General features: G+C 38.5%; 1 protein-coding gene across 1 annotated transcript; it reads right to left on the bottom strand.

The window, feature by feature from the left end:
• Nucleotides 1–8,799: 8,799 nt before the first annotated feature.
• Nucleotides 8,800–21,034, bottom strand: LOC141900434 (runt-related transcription factor 1-like). The gene is made up of 5 exons (XM_074787373.1): nt 20,728–21,034; nt 18,143–18,247; nt 11,575–11,745; nt 9,749–9,898; nt 8,800–9,659 (listed from the first exon to the last, which is right to left on the bottom strand). The coding sequence occupies exons 1-5, from the start codon at nt 21,032–21,034 to the stop codon at nt 8,800–8,802; spliced, it is 1,593 nt and encodes a 530-aa protein (XP_074643474.1).
• Nucleotides 21,035–21,418: the final 384 nt, after the last annotated feature.

The raw sequence follows: 21,418 nt of genomic DNA on the forward strand, positions 1-21,418 counted from the left end.
CACGGCGAGATTTTCGAATTAACCATGTAGCTTGCTTGAACGGTTGCATTGTGGTTTAAACGAGATAAGTGAAGCTGGGTTAATGATCTTCGGCCATCGCATTTAACACGGATGCTTAATAAGATCTGGCGCTGCGGGGTTGTCACCCAACACTAGCGGGAACGGCATGCACAAAGAAGTCGGTATCCATTACACTATATACACTCAGATATTCCATCTCCCTCGACTTTAGAATAAATGACGAACGATTTCATTGGACCCAAAAATATCGAATGTGATTTTATCCATATGCAGTATACGTTAGGATTGTTTGCTCATCAATGTGGAGTAGGGCAATATCGAAAATGACAAAACCATTCGTCAAATACTTCGGAAATCGTAAATGAACATGTCTGAAGATTCACATCTGAACGTGTTACCTAAAAAAAGCTTTCGGTTATGTCCACATGTTTACGTTGGAGTGATAAGACCGAATTACTCGAGGGATGAATCAGCCATTGGGGATCAATTCGGGTAGCACAAATATTTCTCAATGGAAGATACACTTTTCTTACATTCGTTGAAATGAATGCACTCTGCGACTATCAATTTCATTTTTAGCGAGTGTCTTTGATAGAATAGATCAGAAAACATGTCATGAATGGCCGTTCCTATGAAAGAAAACATTTAAGTAGATTAGCTGAGGGACAATTCGGTGTGGGCAGATTGTCCGGTAGAAAAGACAGATTGTTGACCATACCCCAAGGATGAATTGTGGCGTGTCCAGCCGTTGGTCACTCATTATCCTCACTGATGACCATCGCTGTCAGCGCTTGACCACCGTGGCCAATTAACCTTACATGGGTATTGGATGTGCAATTGCCCTAGAGGCTACATGGCATTAATTCCATTGCATAAAGTCATTTTAAGAGGATATGCTTAAATTTTCTATTCACGCATGAATGATAAGGATCTAGAGCCAAAGGAGGATGATTGAAGAATATGAAAAGGTTGAATCAAAAGATGACATATCAATGTCATCGTCGTGAGTTTCTTGTCCGAAGGCCAGCGAAACGGATGGAAATATATGACCTTATTCTCGTAACAACCTGTTGTGTGCAAATTCGACTAACAGAAAATCAAGTCGGCCAATTAGGTGTTAAACAAGTACGTTTCAAAATTGTTCTCCTGTATTCCGGGAACACTTTTGTGGCGATTCGATTGTATAACAAGCGTGTACCTGGTTCACCTCAAATTCATTTATAACAACAAGTACAAAACCGCTCAATCCTTAAATGTTTTTATAAAAGAAAATTGATAATCTTGTCACCCGTTGATCGAAATAAACGTCGTTTACCCAAAAACAGTTTGAAATCAAACGGCAAAAGCCGCTTTTCGAGGAATATAATCAAAGCGCTCTCGGTCGAGTGCATTATCATACATAATGTATATGCGTTAAAAAAGTTTCGATGTTCTTTTCGAGTACAAAAAAAACACTCAAAGCTCTTTCCTGTAAAACGCACCAAATCATTTTGGCGGATCCACTCGAAAAACACCCGGACGTTTTTACAAAGTTCATTTAGTATTCTCAAATCCCAAAATACCGTCGAGGAAAGCGTGTTAATGTTGTGATGTACTGGTGAAATGTCATTCTACAATGATTTTGATCGATTAAAATTCGCGACAGGTTTCATGAGTAACGAGTATATGGCAAAGGTGGTAATAATAAACCACAAGACAGTCATAAAACTGAAAAGTGCACGTCGGTTAACCTCAGTATTTGGATTATTAACCGTCGTTGTCCGTACCCAGAGACGCTACCGAGACGCTCGAAAATACCACACGATTGCTTATGGTTACATCATCATGTCCCCGATGTACACAATCTATCTTATAACCTGTACACCACCGACAAATACTATAGAACGTCGGAGTATTTTCTATTTTACGGAGATACGCACATGATTCATTTGGGGTGTGATCTAGGGACGAATTACACCTTTTTGCTTATACAAAATATCGCATTATCGTAATACTTATTTTTAACTCTTGTCGAATAATCAAATCAGCTCTGGTTCTGCTTCTGAATCGAGAATTAGTCAGTCACATTACACACAAGATTTGTGCTTGCTTCTAAATTTGTTTCAGTTTTATCATCGCATTGGATCTTTTTACACTGCCGGCGATTTATTACTTCGTGGAATGAATCGCCATATATGTACACATGATATGCTTTCAGCAGCCTGTATAACCGTTTGATAACCATAAAACGGTACATTATCGTGGCTGATTTGCCATCAAAAGAGATACCGTCAAAATAATTCAGCGATTTACCAACTGAATAAGATCTTGAAATAGTGATGACATAATCCTTCAATAGATATATTGATGCCGCTGGATACTATCGCATATCATGATGGATTCGTCTTTCTCGATTTCATTTAACCTGAATTCTCGTGACAGTTGAAAGTGCAATTGATTTCTGAAAATCTATACAAAGATGGTGTCTGCTAATCCAATTTTCGAAACGCCGGTTTTCAGTTAGGAGAACTTTCTACTTCAAGTTCACCATTAGAACGATATCTGCCCTAAGATGCTACAGTCAAATGCCTTCAGCGTCTCAGAAATACTTGTTAAAATGATATTTAAGCATTCTTAGAGTTTTAAAAACTTCAAACTTTCGTTCAAAATTATGTATTTTTCGATTCATGTATTTCTGACGTGGCAAGTGAGTATAAAGGGTCTTTAGATTTAGTTGGACACTACTCATAACTGTAACCTTTGAAACAGCAAAGGAGTAAACTTTGCGCAGACTTATATCAAAAATAGCTTACCTCCTTCCTGATGCGAGCCACCGAGAAGATGCATTGACCATTCGTTTCCTGCGTTTATCGAGATGGAATTCGGTGATGTCATGTATAATTTTGGAAATCCACTTACCACGCTTGTTCATCTATAACTCATTTCGTACGTGTTTTAGGAACAAACCTGATCCGACTATAAACAACACCAAAATCTCGTAAAACAACCGTTAACTAGAAGCATAGGCCACAAAAATCCGCCATTTTGATGCCGGCGCAATGGCTCCGTAAGTTAGGGAGACCTAGTAAGCTTTAGGCGTTCTCAAACTGGTCGGGTCCAAGAATGTATTTTTACCTCCCGGGCCTAGTATTGGATTGTTTGGTTAATATGCTACCGAATGTCTTCATGCTTTGATTGGCTAACGATTGAGTAATGGGGGATGATATTGGAATATAAAGTACATGAATATCAAACATTTTTGCGGTTTCCGGTTTACATGTATGGATTCTAAGTATCGTTGACTAACCGAGAGTAGAGACTACATAGATCTCAACCTGAAGTCGTGTTTGTGTTTATGTTTTTCCTATAGACATTCCGATACAATCGGTATGCTTCTGGCTGATCAAAGAGATTTTCGACGCCATCCGCTGAAAACTCTACTGTTATGAACCATGAAATCTTTTACGCAAGTTAAGAATTAATTAAATTCAATCTAAAAATCCCCACGTCAACGTTGTTTAAACAGATGTCTTGTCGAACAATTTGCAATTAAGTGCGTACCTTAGAATTCTTTCTCCGTTCTTAATTATACCTTCCGTTGGCTAGTAATGCCAGGTTTGAAGTATTTGGCTTCCCATTAAAAAAAGCGAAATCTGTTTGTTTTGTTTAGAAGTGTACGCGTATGTATACATATGCATCTGTACAAAACACCAGTATAAATGTCAACTCGAAATTTACAAGAGCCTCTTGGTCCTCGTCAGAGACCAATTTCATCGGTACACACACGCCTACTCTCTAATTAGACGATCGATGCATATTTCTAACGTATAGTGTATATCGTACGATGTGTATTTTTCAAGTGATTAAGTGACGCAAAAATTAATTTATCCAGCTGTTTTTCTGTCAAGCCGAGAATGGTCGTTGTTTGTCACCACGTCAGCAAAAGTACTACTCTTTCACGACGATTAATAAGAATTGCAACTTGCGTTCAATTCATGGCATATGACAGTAATTCCACATGCTCGATATTCAATTTTTCAATTATTTTCGACGATTTTTTTTAAACAAAATTTCATTTACGAATAAAATGCTGGTAGTTTTTGCATGCGCCCAAAACATATTATAGTCGAGCGAAGGCTTGTCTTTTTGTAAATAGTTCCATACACAAGCGAGGTTTAGTCTTGTTCTTGGAACTGGTTTTGTTAATAACCTGTTGGACTCTGGCTGGTGGGCGAGAGGCTTTCGTGACTGCGGTTTGGGGGAGGTTGTTGGCCCATTTGCTTGTTGAAATTTGACACGGCGCGACTGAAACAAATCGCTTCCGTTTTTCTTTTTTGCTGAAAAGTGTTACAATATGGACAACGACATTTTCACGCAACATTGCACTATTATGCGGCCCCCTTAATGGATTCTCAGAAACCTCGGTTTGAGCCGTCGTGGAATAAGGTCATCAGCCAGGTTGTAGATTAGGCTGTAGGATGAATTTTCCAGTAAAAAGGTCCGCCCTTTTCGAACGAATCAAATAGGAATATAGAATAACTGAATCATCGGGAAAAAAAATCAGGAAATTTAATTCTTCAAAAGTTACGATGTCATATCATTGATCGCAATTCAGTTGAGTAAATTATGTTTGTGAATCATCGCTTGCTTGGGTGCCGTCTGGGGGATGGGTGACTGTGGATGAAGGTTGACCAAATTAAACGGCGACCAGGTAAGCCGATATGACTGATGTTGGTTGTCTGGCTGGTTCGGTAATTCGAAGCGTTTGATCGGAATGAGTACTTTCTCGGGGTACGTCTGTCAACATCGACTGCAAAAGAGATCAGATTGACTTTGTGTTTGCTGACAAATAACTTAAGAGATTGTCGAGCGCTAATATGTGTTCTGCGTTGAGAGGAATCCTTTTTGTAACGAAACAAGTGTAAATAATGCTGAAAGTGTATTCTGATTGATCGCATCTCGCCGATATACACCGAACAGCAAATCGACGCCTCGAGACAGATCGGCCGCTCTTTAAAGACTTCCGAAAGAATTTATTTTATTTGTTAATATGCTTAGCGAAGGCGTTTTCGTAAACGGCACGACATTTTCATCGAAATTCCAGCGTTTTAATAATCACGAAATGACGAGTCCCGCGTGTACAGCCTTTTGTTATATCAATGGCTGCTGCCCGAAATATGGACGAAATATTGATTTAAAAGCGAAGATATATGAATGTAAAATTTGAAAATGTTGATGGAGAGTGAATCCCTAATAGAAAACGACTATGCACTGCAATACGAGAGCGACTACTATAGGTTTGATTATCACAGGCAATTGCTGCTTTGTCTGTGACAAAATAAAAAACTTAACGTTCTCTCTCTCGACAAGTTGTCACCAATTAACCTATTATATTGACGTCTCTCTCAAATTTGGCATGAAGCATTTGGCCTAAAGGAGATAACAAACTTCATCCTCGCCCATCACCCCGCTTATAATAATGTAGTTATGGTACGTGGGATCGAGTTAATGGAAAAACGATATGCGTGGTCGATAATGTACATGTTTCGAGTATTTAGCATCCTAAGCATGTGTCACAGGTGTCTAAGAGTCCAAATTTACTATAACCATATTGACGCATAAGCTTGACTCAAAATGATAATCAATTGTGTTTCAAAAGATTACTGCGATAGTTGAGTCGAATGATGAGGCCTACGCTTCGGTGTGTTAACTCCTCAGTCTGCCGACACAGAATCGATGAAAAAAATGTCATTCTAGTTGAGTCAAATGTTCAAAATACCATCGTATTTTCAATTGGATTTCTATATGTATACGTATTGTGGTTCATCCAGTATTCCGAAAGGTGTTTTGTAAAACACCATGCGATTATGAAAAAAATCAGTTGACGTTGGGGCAGACTAAAATGTGCTTTGACATCAAATGAAACAAACGCGGCAGAATGGCAGTGATTCGAATGGTTATATTGAAACATTGATTCAACATCGATTCACCAATTGACTTTTGTCTTGTAACGTGCGTGTCACACGTAGAATCTTCCGCGCGTAGAAAAACCATTTGCCATCATTAGTAATTGGGGCTCTTGGTCGTAATGATCACCGAAGGTGAAAATTAATATCAACATCTGACACCCATTAATCAAGAAGTTGGTACACCGTGCAGGGGAACTACATTCTTTTCCCAATAAAATCGTTACGAAAGACCACACCAGTTATTATCCAAATCATAAATACAAGCCTTTGTACGTCGCCACGACGAAAACAAATTACGAGAGAAAAATCGAGTATGGATTTACAAAACGAGAGCTGGTCGATCAGAACATAGTCATCAAACAACCGTCAAATTGTAACCAACTCCGTCGGTAGCTTTGAACTTCAATTAATTAAATAAGAGACGGGTTAGTTCAAGAGTTCGGGGGTTGATTCTTCGGATAGATTTGTATAAAATCTAACAAATCACGACATTCCTTAGCTCCGCTTTAGATTTAGAAATTATACAGGATTTGATTAGATATGTTAAGCCATAAAAATATGCGTACCACCGAAAAGCAATATTCGAAAATTTTTTAAACGCATAAACCAATGCAAGTTTTTAGGTGGCAAACGTTCACCTAGTGGTTGCAATAGTAAGTGGTTTCTTAGCATTCGACGAATGATCTGGAATCCTGAAAAATGAATCGATTATAGGCTATTATTGAAACGGTTTGTTTGTGGCTTCCTTAATGATGGTTTTGCCTGGGGCAAATTTTAGATAACCCGCGTCAAAGATCTATTCATTAATTCAGATGTTTATTTCTATATCCCAGTCAATTTCACATTATTGATGTCGATTTCATTTCAACCCGCTCATCACCAATCGATGCGCTTTAGACGTTCATCGTGGTATCGTACTTCTTAAGTCTTCAAAACCATCTAAATCACCACGAATGCACACACACAGTGGAACCTCGTTATAAAGAACTCGGATACAACGGTTCATCGGATATAACAAATAAAGAATTTTGTCCCAAGTAAGATAATTTACTTAATTTCTCACTGAATATAACGAACTATCGGTTATAACGAACATGTTTTCTGGTCACATGAAATTCGCTGTGACGAGGTTCCACTGTATATCGTTGAGCTATATCATTGCCGGTTCAGACTGTTTGGATGATTGTTTGAATGATCAAGAACAGAATTTCCCCATTATGTATCTCGATTTAAACAGAAAATTCTGTAAACTCGACCGCCGATCACACAATTATATTTGTACTACGATTTCGGATTTAAAAATGAAACCCCTGTTTCTATCTCGGCAGGTGCTGTGTGTTTGTAAGGGACACCAAATCAAACTAAATCAATCGAAATCTGCCAATCCAATAAATAACCGGGTCAATCCCTATCTTAAGATAAAAAAGAGTAAAGCATTCCACTAGCTTTTTCCAGTAGAATAATAATGTGCGGGCTGGGACGTGGATGAATTGAATCTTTGAAACATTGAAGTGGCGCCATGATAAACTTTGAAAACCTCGTATGGATCAATGTGATTGTAAAAATGTCGTCACGATATATTTTGAAATGGCTGTAGTAAAAGCATTGTACAGCTAAAAGTAGCTCCAAAGGATATCGATTACCAATACTGAAGTTGTTATGATTTGATATATTGAAATTCTGTCAGAGTTGAAGACATCATGTCGCATATATTTCCAACAAAGACAAGAAACAAATATAGAATTAGAACCATCGGATTGATTTTTAGATAGTAGAAAACACTTCAATCATACATTGAACTCACGAAAATATATCCAAAAATGAAATCTTGCGGAAATCCAAACAGCTGAAAATGTATATTTAGAAATTCTATTTCGATCATGTTCTGTTTTCGACTTAAGGCTTGATTTCTTGATGAGAAATAGATTCGTGAAATATCCTCCACAATTCGACAAAACTAAGAGAAAAACTCAACTCAATTATTCGTACATTGACGTTGAATCGATCGAATCGATGCTTTTTTATTTTACCATAGTTTGTTTGGTCAATAATCTACATAAATAAAGGACAAATTATACAAAATACCCAGGGGCAGTCTTATTTTATTGCCACGCACAAATCGGGATTTACTATCCGAATAGCACAGATGAAATGAAATATAATTTTTACAACGAAGCATAATTGACCTCGTTAAAACGGGATAAATATTGCTGTAAAACACTGTTTTGATACATATTTGATATGAAAATTTCGATATCATAAATAAAGAAAAATAACAAAAAAATTCGTAGCACTACACATCATCTGAACTATATGAGCCACGACGTAAAATGCCTGATAGATAGATGCGAGACGGGAAGAAGTGACCATTCATTGCCGAATACCATCGAGGTTTAACTAGATAAATGAAACTTATTAGAAAAAAATAGTTGGTGTGAGGTATCTTCTCATATTACATTCTATATTTTCTATATTTACATGGTCATAATTTTCACTGGAAAACGTTTTTAACGGCCCGTGCATACATATATATTGATAGAGATATATGCCATCTCACTGTACACACTATTTGAAAATATAAGGAAATAAAACAAGTAAAATAAACGACAATTTGCAGAATAAGATGACTCGAGAAGTTACAACAGTGAGCCACTAGGGCTGGAAAATTGCACGGTGAACCCTTTTGGCCTAGCACACATGATATACCCGCTGTCTTTAACAGTGCTTTTCCGTATATATAAAAATTTACAATTTGTATATCTACATCGTATAATTTATCATCCATTATATGTACACATAATAACATTTATTTTTACAAGAATTGCTTAAATCAATATGGCCGCCAAACAGTAACTGGCTCAGTGTCTTTTCGTCGTATAGGAGAAGCGGGTGATTTCGAACTCGCTCGATCTTTCGGCTTAGGAGCAGGAGTCTTTTCGGTTTCCATATCTATGTCTTTTTTCGGCTCGGCGGACGCACTGCGAGAAGAACCGCTGGCCGTTCCGGAATGTGTCGAAGTTGCGACCGAAGCGATTGTTCCGTGTACAGCAGTCGGTCGCTGTATTTCGCCGTTCGGTGGCAATTCTGTAATTTGTACAGAGTTTCTAAGTTCATGTTCGCGAAGTTCTTGGGAATAATGTGAAGTTGGATTTGAATAGATATGTGGATAGAGAAACGGCGAAGGCAGCGTAGATCCAGCTGCAGCTGAACTGAAGTATAACGAAGCCGGCAAAGCATTTCGTGGGCTCAAGAAACCATTGGATAATATTGAATATCCAGGATGCATTACTGGTAGGTGAAGTGATGTCAGAGCCGCACGGTTTTGTTCCGCTAGCGCCACGGCTGAACCACTATAAGGTAGGCCTGCTGACGTTAGGATATGCCTCGGATCAGCCAGAGAATCTGCCAGTCTTGGGCCGCCCAGCCTAAGTTCAGTTAATCCATGATACGGCGGAATTGGGACCGATAGGTGAGGTTCTATTGTAGACCCCCGAGAGTCTAATCCGAGCGAATGGTCTGGTTTGTTTCGAGTTTCTTGCGATCGAGGGCCAGTGTCAGGTCCCAAATGGATGGAAGACCAGCGTTCCGATGGCAGATCTGGTGCGTCTCGGTGACCACTGCTTTCCGTTCCAACAGCGCTTCGTTGAGTATTAGTAGTCACGTGAGCTCTTGTTGCGTGAGGTGTTAAAACTGGAAATATACAGAACATGTGGTAATGTCAGCGATAAATAGATTTGAAAATGTGGCTATCTTTATATCGAAAAAGAATTAATACTAACCGGAAGGCCTGACAGGCGATGCGTCCATCGGACGTAAAGGTGAATCATGTGTCGAAACTACCGGCTGAACCTCCCTCAGTGGATTATCCGATCTGGTAAACGGAGTTGTGTGAAAATTGTTCGGCCACGGGAAGGCTGGCAACGAAGTATCTGAAGCGCAAAAAGAAATTTCGCATTAAAATCAATGCCCATATTTTTTTCTGAAAATATCTATCATTGGTCAATCTATTGATAATGATATAGCACAATATGATACGAATTAATTAATGGTCGATTACGTCATTTACGGGGGTATGCGTATCACATGATTTATCTATCGAGTAGGTTAAGGACGTTTAATCTATGCGATACAGAGGCAGATAATGCGAGCATCTGTCACTTTATTCGTCATCTAACAGTTACAACGATCCCGCCGCCTGTCGCCCGAAGTGTTGATAATTATTAGCAGCCGCAAACAACTTCGTCTGTTTATCCCTATGGTAGTGAGCGTAAAATAATCGAAACATAGATGAAGTGTTCCGAAAGATTATTGCTGACTACGGTGAAAAGACATTCCATGACAAACGAAGGTATTTTCGGTGCAAATGAAGTCACAGCCATTTTGAGGTTGTATTGATCACTATACGTATCAAATTCATCGCGTGTATTTTAAAAAGGGCTCCTCCCAAAGACCTTTTAATTGCGGTTTCACATCTCGAATATTTCAGTTTCCAAGTGCTAATGTATCTCATGAATCGATACAACTACTTTGAAGGTTTAAATGCGCCTGCCTGGTACAGTATAAACATCCTAATAGACTTATATAGTATATCATTGTTAAAACTTTTAGGTATCCAAAATAACGACTGGAGCCACGAAAAATCGTTCGTACGAACGCGCGCGCATTTCCGTCTAGAAATGTGAAGTTATAATTAAAACTCCCATCAGGTCGATTCGATAGGGATTTTAATTAAGAAAGTTAATTCATCCGGCAATAACAACACTTCTCGTGTGCAGGATGTCGGCTTCATTAAGTGATGGCGAACCTCAAGATGCACCTGCCTGGTTGACACCAATACTGTCATCTTGAAATTTGTGGGTAGCGAAAACGGGAATGATTTGACAGTTTCATCAGTAAACCGGAGGTTACAACGGGTGAAATATAATCTTTTTTCGACGGCAATACATACGTAGCTACAATTCTAAATTTGTAGCGACTCAAATTCAAACTAAATCTGATGCAGCAAAAAGTAGACATAATACCCCTATAGTATTTGCAGACCAGGCGAGGGTATTGAACATTTATCAGTTTTTCATATTCTAACGCTGCGATCTCGTAAGCGGCAGAACATAAGTCGTGTACGAGGTCGTGCGATATGTATCGTTTTTACGACAGATGGGCGCTGAAAGCGGGATCCATCGAGCATTATTTGATCACAAAGATATTGCATATGAATTGCACCCAGGATGAATACCAAATCCCAACCATGTTTATGTTGAATAGACTCTCTGGATGGTGGGCTTAACCTAAACTCGGCAGCGGCTTACTTCCGGAGGAGTTTGTGGCCCCAAGGGTGAACCTTTCCATCTCTTGGGGATGTAAGCGGCATTGAGCTAAATCGGGAAGGCGAATGTTTTGTATAACGGTATCTATATGATATCGTTGTGGAATATTGATTTCGAGTGGTTTGTTACGATCTTAAAGGCGGAATGAAAACATTTCCTTATCTTTAGTTTGTGTAATGAACCCGCATCATAGCAAGACGTAGATCCCATCGTGCGGATCCCTCCCCCATGATGAATACATTTAGAAAGATCGTTTAATAAATTGATGATAAACAACAAACCTTGTGAATGGCGATACAATGATATATCCTTTTGTAAAGTTTGGTCGAATCTGTCTAGATGGGCTCTTCGGAACTGATCCAGCTCGAGGAAATGACATGCTGAAAATCGTCTGTCCAATAACGGGTCCAGGCTCCCGAATCGACCAAAACGGCGATCGTCTGCTCTTAACTCTGAAAAACAAATGACGAACCGTTCAAAATTCAATCCGAACTACAAAAACCATAAAGAACTATCTGAAATGCGAACGGAAATTATGAAATCAGACCTTTAACTAAACCTCAAAAACAAAAAACAACCATCCATTAAAGAAAATCAAACGTATTTTACGCACTTTATAGGAGATACACATTTGCCAATTCCTATATTGTATGCATACGCATATAAAATGCTGTAATTTGACAAAAAATTGTGATTTGAGTGGCGTGGATCATATGCCAATTTGTCTATGACCTGAGGGCAAAATTAAACTTCAACAGGCTTATGAGTATAGCTTATGACATGGAGTTATAGATATGATTTACTAAATCGATCTTCGAAAGCGAAACTTATCAAAGTAGTCTTCTATTTGACCCGCCAGGCATACCGTACACATCGTAGAGAGAAATGAATAATTTCTAAATTCACTATGATCATTAGTATTAAATATGACATAAAACTTGGTGCCCACAGCCTGATAATAGGTTTGCATTTCTGTCATCGAATTGATTTAGAATTCAGTTCTTACATGTTTGTCGACATGAAACAAACTCGATTCAATTTGCGACTGTTGTATACATTATATCGACAGATTACCTTTTCAAAAAAACATTCAAATAATTATACATCTGCTAAGTCGACGGACATCTTTAATTTTGAATTATTTTCGTATGATCGATTGACGTAAAAATGCGGGTAAAATTGTCTGCACGTTGGAATTTTTCACATTAAAATGTAGAAAAACCGTACAAATTAGCATCCATTTAAATTTGAATAACTGATAATCATTTTGTCGATGTAATGATATGTTTGATTTGATCAGAGTATTGTCGTTAATTAAGTCTGGAAGGATCACCAAAAGGTAGACGTGAAGTCATTTAAAAAGGCTAACAGTACTCCTGTTTCATTCGTAGAGAGAGAGAGAGAAGTATTTGGATAAAACATTTGGAAACAAGGAATTCTTCATGCACTACTGCTTTGATTTTGCTTACTCTTTATTTACCCTTACTTAGAATCGCGACGCTGAATTATTCAATACCGCACTTCCATTGAAAAAACTAACTCTAAGCCAAATAGGCAATTTAAATTAGATTTAAAACCATTTTGCTCATTGAAATTCCGCTAGCCGACCGTGATTTCCATTTTGAGCATCTTCGACAATTTCAAGCTCGTCAATATTCATTGGCCGTTCGAGACCTGACGTAACGCTGCAGGGGTTTGTCATAAAACCCCGCCGGGATCCCGTCATCACGAAGCCGAGATGCGAATTGCCGGTTCGTGCACAGCTGACTTGAGAAGTTTACCCCCGTTTAACATTAAAAATGTATGCTACATTTGTCGGGATCAAATTGATATGAAGCGAAAGATATGTGATTTATGATATTGGCACAGAACAAACTACCGCTTGAAATTACAGCGGTCGTATATAAAGCGTTTTGGTAAGCACCGCGCAAATGTGGAAATTGAAGAAAATCTACAAAATTTCACACATATCATGTAACTTCCACCAGCAGGTCTTCGGATGAGCTTGGCGATTGTAAAGCAGAGATTGTGACATCGATAAAACAGTAAGTACTAGGGACCCCACATGCTTACACTACACAATTTGCAGTCCTGGAGAACAATGACAATGGATAACGCGTCCCCCAGGTTCTAGCATCAGATGCAGTAACATGACAGAAATTGTCTCATTTTGACCCAATGCCGTCATAATTGCCAGATGGCAGAGTAAATTCCCTAGATTCTGACCTTCTTGCTGGAAATGATCTATTAGACAAGTTATTTAGTGGCACTTTTTACCCGAAGCTGTTTGCCCACACACGGGAATTAATCCATCAACGGGATTATCCAGATATGGAAATGTATGCCCCGTCTTGAAGTTAACTGCTAACTGGTTTATGAAATAAGATTAATATATGCCCCGAAGACTCTCCGGGGAATGATGGCGTGATTGAGGAAAATGTTTCGACGCGGAGAAGGAAAATAAATTTTTTCGGCATTCTACAAAGAAAGTTCACATCTGACTTGGCGCACTATTGCGCGTCACTTTGCAGCCGCTCCTCGGCTCAATTTGTTTTCAAGTTTTCGGTACACCTACTCTTCTCGGTGACACGAAACGAGTCGCTGTAATTACCTGGCCGAGTAAAGCAAATGTCGGTGATATAGTACATCACCATGTTTCACAGGAAACATAAATCTCCAGGCAAGCTGATATACATTCGAAGGAAACTTAATTAAAATATCGCCCGACCATTCCAGGTCTTGATCGGGAAGATAAGGCAATCACCGGGGAAGCCCTTATCTCATTCGTGGAGCCTGATAATGTCAAAATGTCTCTCCATCTTGTCTCCGAAATTGTCGCTGTAAACCCGCTCTGAGCAGGCGTACAGTAGCTTATCTATTGTGCAGTTAAGTAATAGAATGGGTGTCGTTGTAATTTACATACGCAATTACCACTTAAAACAATTCACACGGCTGCTCCTTAAGCGGCATGATGAATGACTGTTTGGGATTTCTTGTAAACCTTTGAAAAATTAAAATTCCGGTTTCGGCGATGGCAGGGGTGCATTTAATCATCGGGCACGTCAATTACATTAAAACGTTATTCCAACGGCAATTTTTTCGTGATCTATCACACGCAAAGTCAACTTGCGTTTTTACTTTCTAAATTTCGAACTTTCCACTGGATTCCCTTGCTAATTAATGGGCAAATCCATCACCGACCCATGACAAAGTAAAAGACCGAATACGGATTCAGTTAAAACCTCATCGGGATAAGTCAAGGCAAGCGGGACGCCGGAATGACTGCAGCGTTACGCTACAATACTAAAAACTAGAAATTAATTTCCAAGATAAACGGCGATAAAACATTCGCCGATAAATGTTTTAATCAATTTTCTACAGTTCATTCAATTTCATTTCATCGTACATCACAAGCGTCTGTGCACAATTTGACAAATAGATTTTAACTTGGACGACTTTCTTAATATCATCATTGCATGTCTCGTAATGAAAAAAAAGAAAACGTGTTGACAAGGTTTCATAATGGTAACGTTTTATAAGGCGTCAAAAAAAGCAATAGTTTAGTAGAAATTTCGATTATTCATTTAAAAATTCATTGAAATTGAATAATGCATCAGATGTATACCGATACAAAACAAAAGGCGAAGGCTTCATACACTATTCAAAAATATCCCCCTAAAACCACTAAGAAGAATCATTACAGAAATGTCTAGAATCAACTCGATTTAATGTGGAAAACACGCGCTCGTTTGACACGTATCATATAACACTGTAGATTGCGTAAGGATATGAAACGGTTACTGGTTTAAATTTGATACATTTAAGTGCTATCGCGCAATCCTCCAACCGAAAACGCTTGAATATTTCAAGTCTGTGATAGATCAATGAAACGAAGACAGCAACAGATACATACATAAAAGGATCGGTTTCAGAGGAAATTGAGTGACAAACATGGGAAAGTATTTTACAAATAAATAACAGCCAAACCAGCGTAAACAATGGGTGATAACAATAACATTGTAAATATCATCAATCATTTGAAATCACAATATCCGTGATGCAATAACAAACCGTAAAATCCCACAATTTTAATTGATTTGCATAAAATATTCCACCGCCTTAGACTGCCATTCCGCCGTCTTAGACTGGTAAAAAAGTTTTCTAGAATTATGTTTCCCATCAGACCAGTTTGTATAACTGTGAGGAGTAAATAAAAATATACTATAGTATAGCATACTATACTATATTATGCTATACTAAAATATCTATCAAAAGAATGATCATTTTAGACCAAAGTAATGTGGTACAGAAATATCAATTTACTTTTGATAAATGTTTAAGTTCAATTCTAATTGTGGAATTTTACGTTTTGTAAATATAAGATCATTTGGGAAAGAATCTGAATTTTTAGTTAGTGAAAACAATAATGACAAAAAAAACCATTTCAATCTATCTCGCTGGATGTTTTTCAGGATGATGATACAAGTTGTCGTTTGCTATTTGAATGAAGACAAATATCATACCCATTTATCGGGTTCATTTTTCAGATCGCATAATGTCAACTCGAAAACGGGGATGGGATAATTGAAATGTTTATCTGGCCAAAACGGCAGAACTAGCGTGTATTTCTGGGAATATAATGGAAATTAGAATCCCCTGTTTGTCGAGTATGGCTTCGGCATAAAGAGACTTTTGCAGCACAAAGAAACTGCAATAACACAGTGTCGCTCTTTAAAATTAAATCAAACACGAACGCGCTCCGAGTTGGCGGTGTAATTGTTTGTCATAGCTGGTGATATTTCATCTTTCATATTGCAAAAATTGAAATTACAGTCGAGACCGGTTCGCGTCGTGTGCACGAAGCCAAATTTGTGGATTAATCTAATTGAATTGAATTCGTCGCAAGCGCGGCTAGGATCGGACCGTAGAAGTCATTTTTCTATATATAAACAAATGACGTCTACGATTATTTGTTTGATGATTAAAGAAAAAGTTTGAAAGAAGAGCAAACTAAAATGAAATTCCATGATAACTTCGCTCGTTATATTTTGTCATTATATTGACAAGAAAGGGTTATTTGTTTCTTTCATTCTGTTTATTACGTTCAGAATATCATACATCCTCGAGGCAGTAAACAAATAAAACAAAAAGAAGTTGAATATACTTTTTCTGGGATATTTATACTAGATATAGATAAGCATTTCAAACCATCAACGAAAAGTACATTCTGTAATTTAGTATTAACACTAAACATTTTTTCCAATATTCTGAATTTGAAGTCACAGTATCCCCGATTGAAAATACTTGTTGGCAGACTACTGGATTTTCATTCAATGAAATATCCAGGTGCGCACATACGCTAGTTCGGCATGGTAACATATTATTCGACGTCGCCGTTTTTTGTTTCGCACAGAAATTGAAAAAGCGACGTTTATTTGTCTATTTTATCTCGGCACGCCAGTGTCGTCTCGTGTTTGAATAAAATTGCGGATTGAAACTTTTGCGCGGCGGGAGGCTGAAACGCTTCGTGTATAGCCGCATCAATTATCGGCACCCGCGTGGCAGTTAGTACCGGTGGCAGCAGGCGTACCGGGGCCGCCGCATAATGCCATCAGGCAACGCGCGTCACAGACACAAAAAGATGCAATTATCCTGCAACTATTTGTACATCGATATGCTTCGACGTAGAACCACGCAAAATCATTTCCTTCATACCGAACAATGGCAGCAAACCATTTAAAAAAAATGAAAAAATACCGTTTTTCCTAAAAAATCTTAATAAATATCTTGCCCTTTATTCTGTTATCCCAGGATGAATTCATTACCAGAATAGTTCTATTTCGAATAGAAAACCTGTTTCGTCGTTTTAAAAACCTATTCAAACGAATAAGAAATTTTATCAATGTCTTATCTCTCAACACGCCAACTGTTTTCTCCAGTTATTCTATCGATTTGCCTTTATTTCGCGGATGCGATGATGCCACCAAACGACTACGACCGCAATGATTCAACCGCAACAAAACTAATAATATACGCGTACGACCGGTAACTCGCGCAGGAAAGCGTCACGGGTCTTGAGTGGCTAATCTCCATTCTCGAGTGTCCGAAGCGTGCTTCGGGGTGCAGTAACGAAGTGAAGTGCACTAAAAACTGTATACTAATGATTCACTCGATGAGTCGGTCGCCCGATCTTCATCGTCGAGAAAAACGGCCAAGTAAACCCTGTAGACACGCGATGACACGAACAAAGGCGCCGTGAAACAGCGGAGAAAACAAAGCATTAATGAAACACCAAAACCACGTATATTAGACGTACAAACGCTACATTTCCAAACACGACAAAATCGTCTGCTCAGATTCATTACATAGCATTGATATTCTACGTAAGAATCAAATGATATTTCGTTCTACAAAAGGAATACATACGAACTTGGGAAGGTAAAGCAGTGCGGTATATGGTATTGGACTAAAGGGTTACGTGTCAGAGGAAAGACATGGGTGATCAGAACATTAATCTGGGAATATCATAAATTCTGAGATAACTCACCGAATTTACCAAACAACCCTTTCTGGTATGGCGAAAATATGTGATGCCGAGAAGCTAAAATGGAAAGATACACGTCGTTTACCATGTTGCCCTAATACCCCATTCTCATCATAGTAAACTTTATCCTTCCCGTGCAGAACGATTGTTTGCAGGAACATTGCCCGCGCTCAGGTCTCTCATAAGTCAAAAGGAGTCTCAGTTATTTAACTCGGAATAGGTAAGAATATATGCTAGCATGGGCACCCATTCGAAGAGAATTTGAAATAAAAAAGAGTCAGGTATTTGCTACCTACTTGTCTTACTTCTCGGTTCTCTTGGTCCATCAACGGTTACTTTGATGGCTTTCGTGTAGGAAGCGACTTGTATTGGGTGTGTTTCAACGGTTATTGTTAATGTGAAACTCTTTCCTGAAAAATTCAAAGAAAAAATTTGGTCATGCTAACATATAGACTATATCGTTTTAATAAACAGTGACATCTTCAAAAAAGATGTACGCCCAAATTTGTTCGGCATTCAGAAAATCATGAATACATGGGTTCCAAACATATTCAGAATTGTTCGAGCATTCGGCTATTTCCGAAATATGATTGTGTGGTTGAGATGTATGAAGATCGGAACGCTTACGCGCGCATATGATTTTTTATTAGTTATCGGTAAAAAATTATACATGTTCCTCCTGCGATCGCAAAAATGCGGTATGTACTATATCGCTAAAAATACGACGACGTAATTCGTTTGAGAAGGTTCTAATGTTACACCATTATCACTGCGCGCTGCACGAAATAACTTGATCTGTGATAACATAAGGGGTGCCGCCGGAGAAATCGCTTACAAGAAATATATAGTTGGTTATGGAAATGAATATACGAAATCTTTTCGAAATTTTCTAAAAGAATTTCGCACGTTAAGAATTTGAAGGGAACCTGGTGAAATAATGAATTTACCGCGTAGAAAGTACTGAGGTTTAAAAGGATTTTTTCAAATATTGTGAGGGTGCATTGAACTCGCTAACGAGCAAACACAGTTTGAAAATGAAAGGTTTTAGACGATATCATATAACTGAATATTTTTTCTAGCGGTATAGTTGTATTTCATTACCAATAAAATCAAACAGTGGATGAAATGGGAATCGACCCGTACGCGCATTGTGATCCGTTAATCGCTTCGGGCTTGAAGTTTGCACTTAAACGTGATTCATGATTTATATGTCAAACAGATATCATTTTATGTAAGCATTACACCCACAACCGTTCTTTCCTGTTTATTGGAGACAATTAGAGTAGACTTTACGCCCTGCATCCGAAATATTCTTCACCTTTGACAGATGACGAATGATGATCGTGTACCAACTTATTGATATTCTGTAGGCTTTATTGATAATGAATATGATACATTCAACTCGGTGTTTTAGATAAAAATGATCTACAGGTCATTTGTTTAGGTTATAGATGAAACGATAGATTCTACATGAAAATAATTGAGCTAACCGACACTTGCGCAAACGTTTAATTTCATTAAACCGTCACAAAACTTCTTATCAAATCATCATATTATTAGAAAGCACATTCTCTTTTAAGAATTTCAGAAATCCCTTTTTACAACGCGATTCTTATAGAAAGAATCCACGATCACCGAGGCAATCTAGGTTAGCGGTCGCGGCACACCCAACCGTACACTGCCGCCGTATACCGAGGTTTTATTGTCTGAAGAAAACGGTGGCTTCGCCTTTCATGAAGTCTTTTTTGTGAAAACCAGCACAAACGATTACGCCACCAAGATAATGATAATGGGATGTAAAACAGGTTTGGAAGTCGGTTACAAGTAAAACCGATGCGGCCACATGGCTAAACGCGGACGCCATAAAGAATCTTATTTGTGTTTACCGGAGCGGAATCTGGCGTTCTTACCGACATGAATAAAACGCCAGAAACCCTACCGATCTCGATCAATCAGCCGGTTTCAAGAAAAGAAGATCTGTCGCTCAGTTCCATATGCCCGATATCACCCAATAGTAGTATATCTTTGTCTCTGTTATCCGAAAAAAAAATTACTGACTATTCGCGACATAATATACTCTCGTTAGAACATACAATGAACAATTGAGCCGATCTAGAAAAATCAGTAAAATTCAGAGGCTTGCTGGCATTTTCTGGTTAACAAAGAAAACGTCGCTAAATGATTAACATAGCTAAACAATGGTTGATGCTGCAGGGGATATTATGATACATATCACAGAAGAGACCGTATAATTTTCGTTTTTTATATCGTGGTGAGGTATTCAGGTTATTGTGATGTCGCGTGCTCCGTTAAAAAAGTGGGAAAACGAGAAAGAAATGCTGGCTGGCGGCTCCGAGGCCATGAGGTCAACCTTCTACCCAATACAAAGCGCGAATATTATTTCTACGGCTTTTAACGGATATAGAAAAATAATTGATGGTTGTTCGAACTCAATAAGATATTCAATTTTGAAATCGCGTGAAATTATTCATAATCAATAGAAAATGATGTTCTTATCTTGGTTTATTAATGAACAATAAATATATTACAGTTGTTGAACCATTTTTTGGTTCGTTTTCTTCTTTAGTTGTACATTTCTATGATTAGAATTTCTTTTTGAATAGATTTCGCCTAAAGCTTTTGAGTAAATGAAAAATACATATACGTGACGCATATTCTCAAGCGAGCTACATTTATTAGGAAGATCCGTGCATGCGCGTCTAAAAATGTCAAGTATGTTTCTTGTTACACGTGCATTCAATGTTTACACCGTTTAAGCACGAACGTGTATATGACATTTTTCATTGTCGCGCACGAGCGAGAGTTTTTTATATCGCTGTTTTATTCATCTATCGCGAAGAAAGAAATTAGAAAATGTGTGTACACGTACCTCTGCCACTTCTTCCAACAAATCGAAGATCGTTGAATTTGGCAACTTGGTTTTTCATGAATGCGACCGCATTTCTTAATTCTCCACAGAAGTTTTCGTCGTTTCCCGCCGCAACGATGACTTTGGTGCCGTCTTTGATTTCGCCCAAAGCGACCACTTTGAAAGATACGGGCAATGTTTTGTTTGATCGCCAGTGCATCGGAAGCACCGAACACACGAAATTAGGACTCCCCGTCCGTACCAGTTCGCCAGGGTGTTCGTTCAAAACGGTACCCAGTGTTCTTTCGCCGGCAAGAATGTCCACCATATCAGGGAACGGTGTGGGACCGTTCATATCCAACGGTAAATGCATGTGGGACGTCGTGGTTACCGATCTTACACGGATGCGTCTGCTGCACGGCAATGTGACAACTTTACGAGAGATCGTTGGTTTATGGACTCAGCATCAACAATCGACAATGTTTTTATCCAATCTGTCGCGTCACAGCATCATCACCGTATCCATGCGCCGAATCAGCGACTGCTCTCGAGTTTAATGGAAATCGAAGGTCTTATAAGTTGATGTCATTAACATGTTTGGCCCAACGGAAAGTTCTTCGCGCGAAGTGACGCTTTTACCATACTTAACCATTATGATGCATTTCTAATGAAGAAAAACGCTTTTCAAAAGTTATTCGGTTGTAGTTCAAAA

The sequence above is a fragment of the Tubulanus polymorphus genome, chromosome 1 (assembly GCF_964204645.1).
Source record: "Tubulanus polymorphus chromosome 1, tnTubPoly1.2, whole genome shotgun sequence".
Lineage (NCBI taxonomy): Eukaryota > Metazoa > Nemertea > Palaeonemertea > Tubulaniformes > Tubulanidae > Tubulanus > Tubulanus polymorphus.

Excerpts from the sequence above, each read along its gene's own strand:
- LOC141900434 (XM_074787373.1), bottom strand. The coding sequence starts at position 21,034 with ATGGTGGACATTCTTGCCGGCGAAAGAACACTGGGTACCGTTTTGAAC. Across the intron at positions 11,746-18,142 it reads TGGACCAAGAGAACCGAGAA|AGTTAAGAGCAGACGATCGC; the intron begins GTAAGACAAGTA and ends TTTGTTTTTCAG. Across the intron at positions 9,660-9,748 it reads ATCGCCTGTCAGGCCTTCCG|TTTTAACACCTCACGCAACA; the intron begins GTTAGTATTAAT and ends GTATATTTCCAG.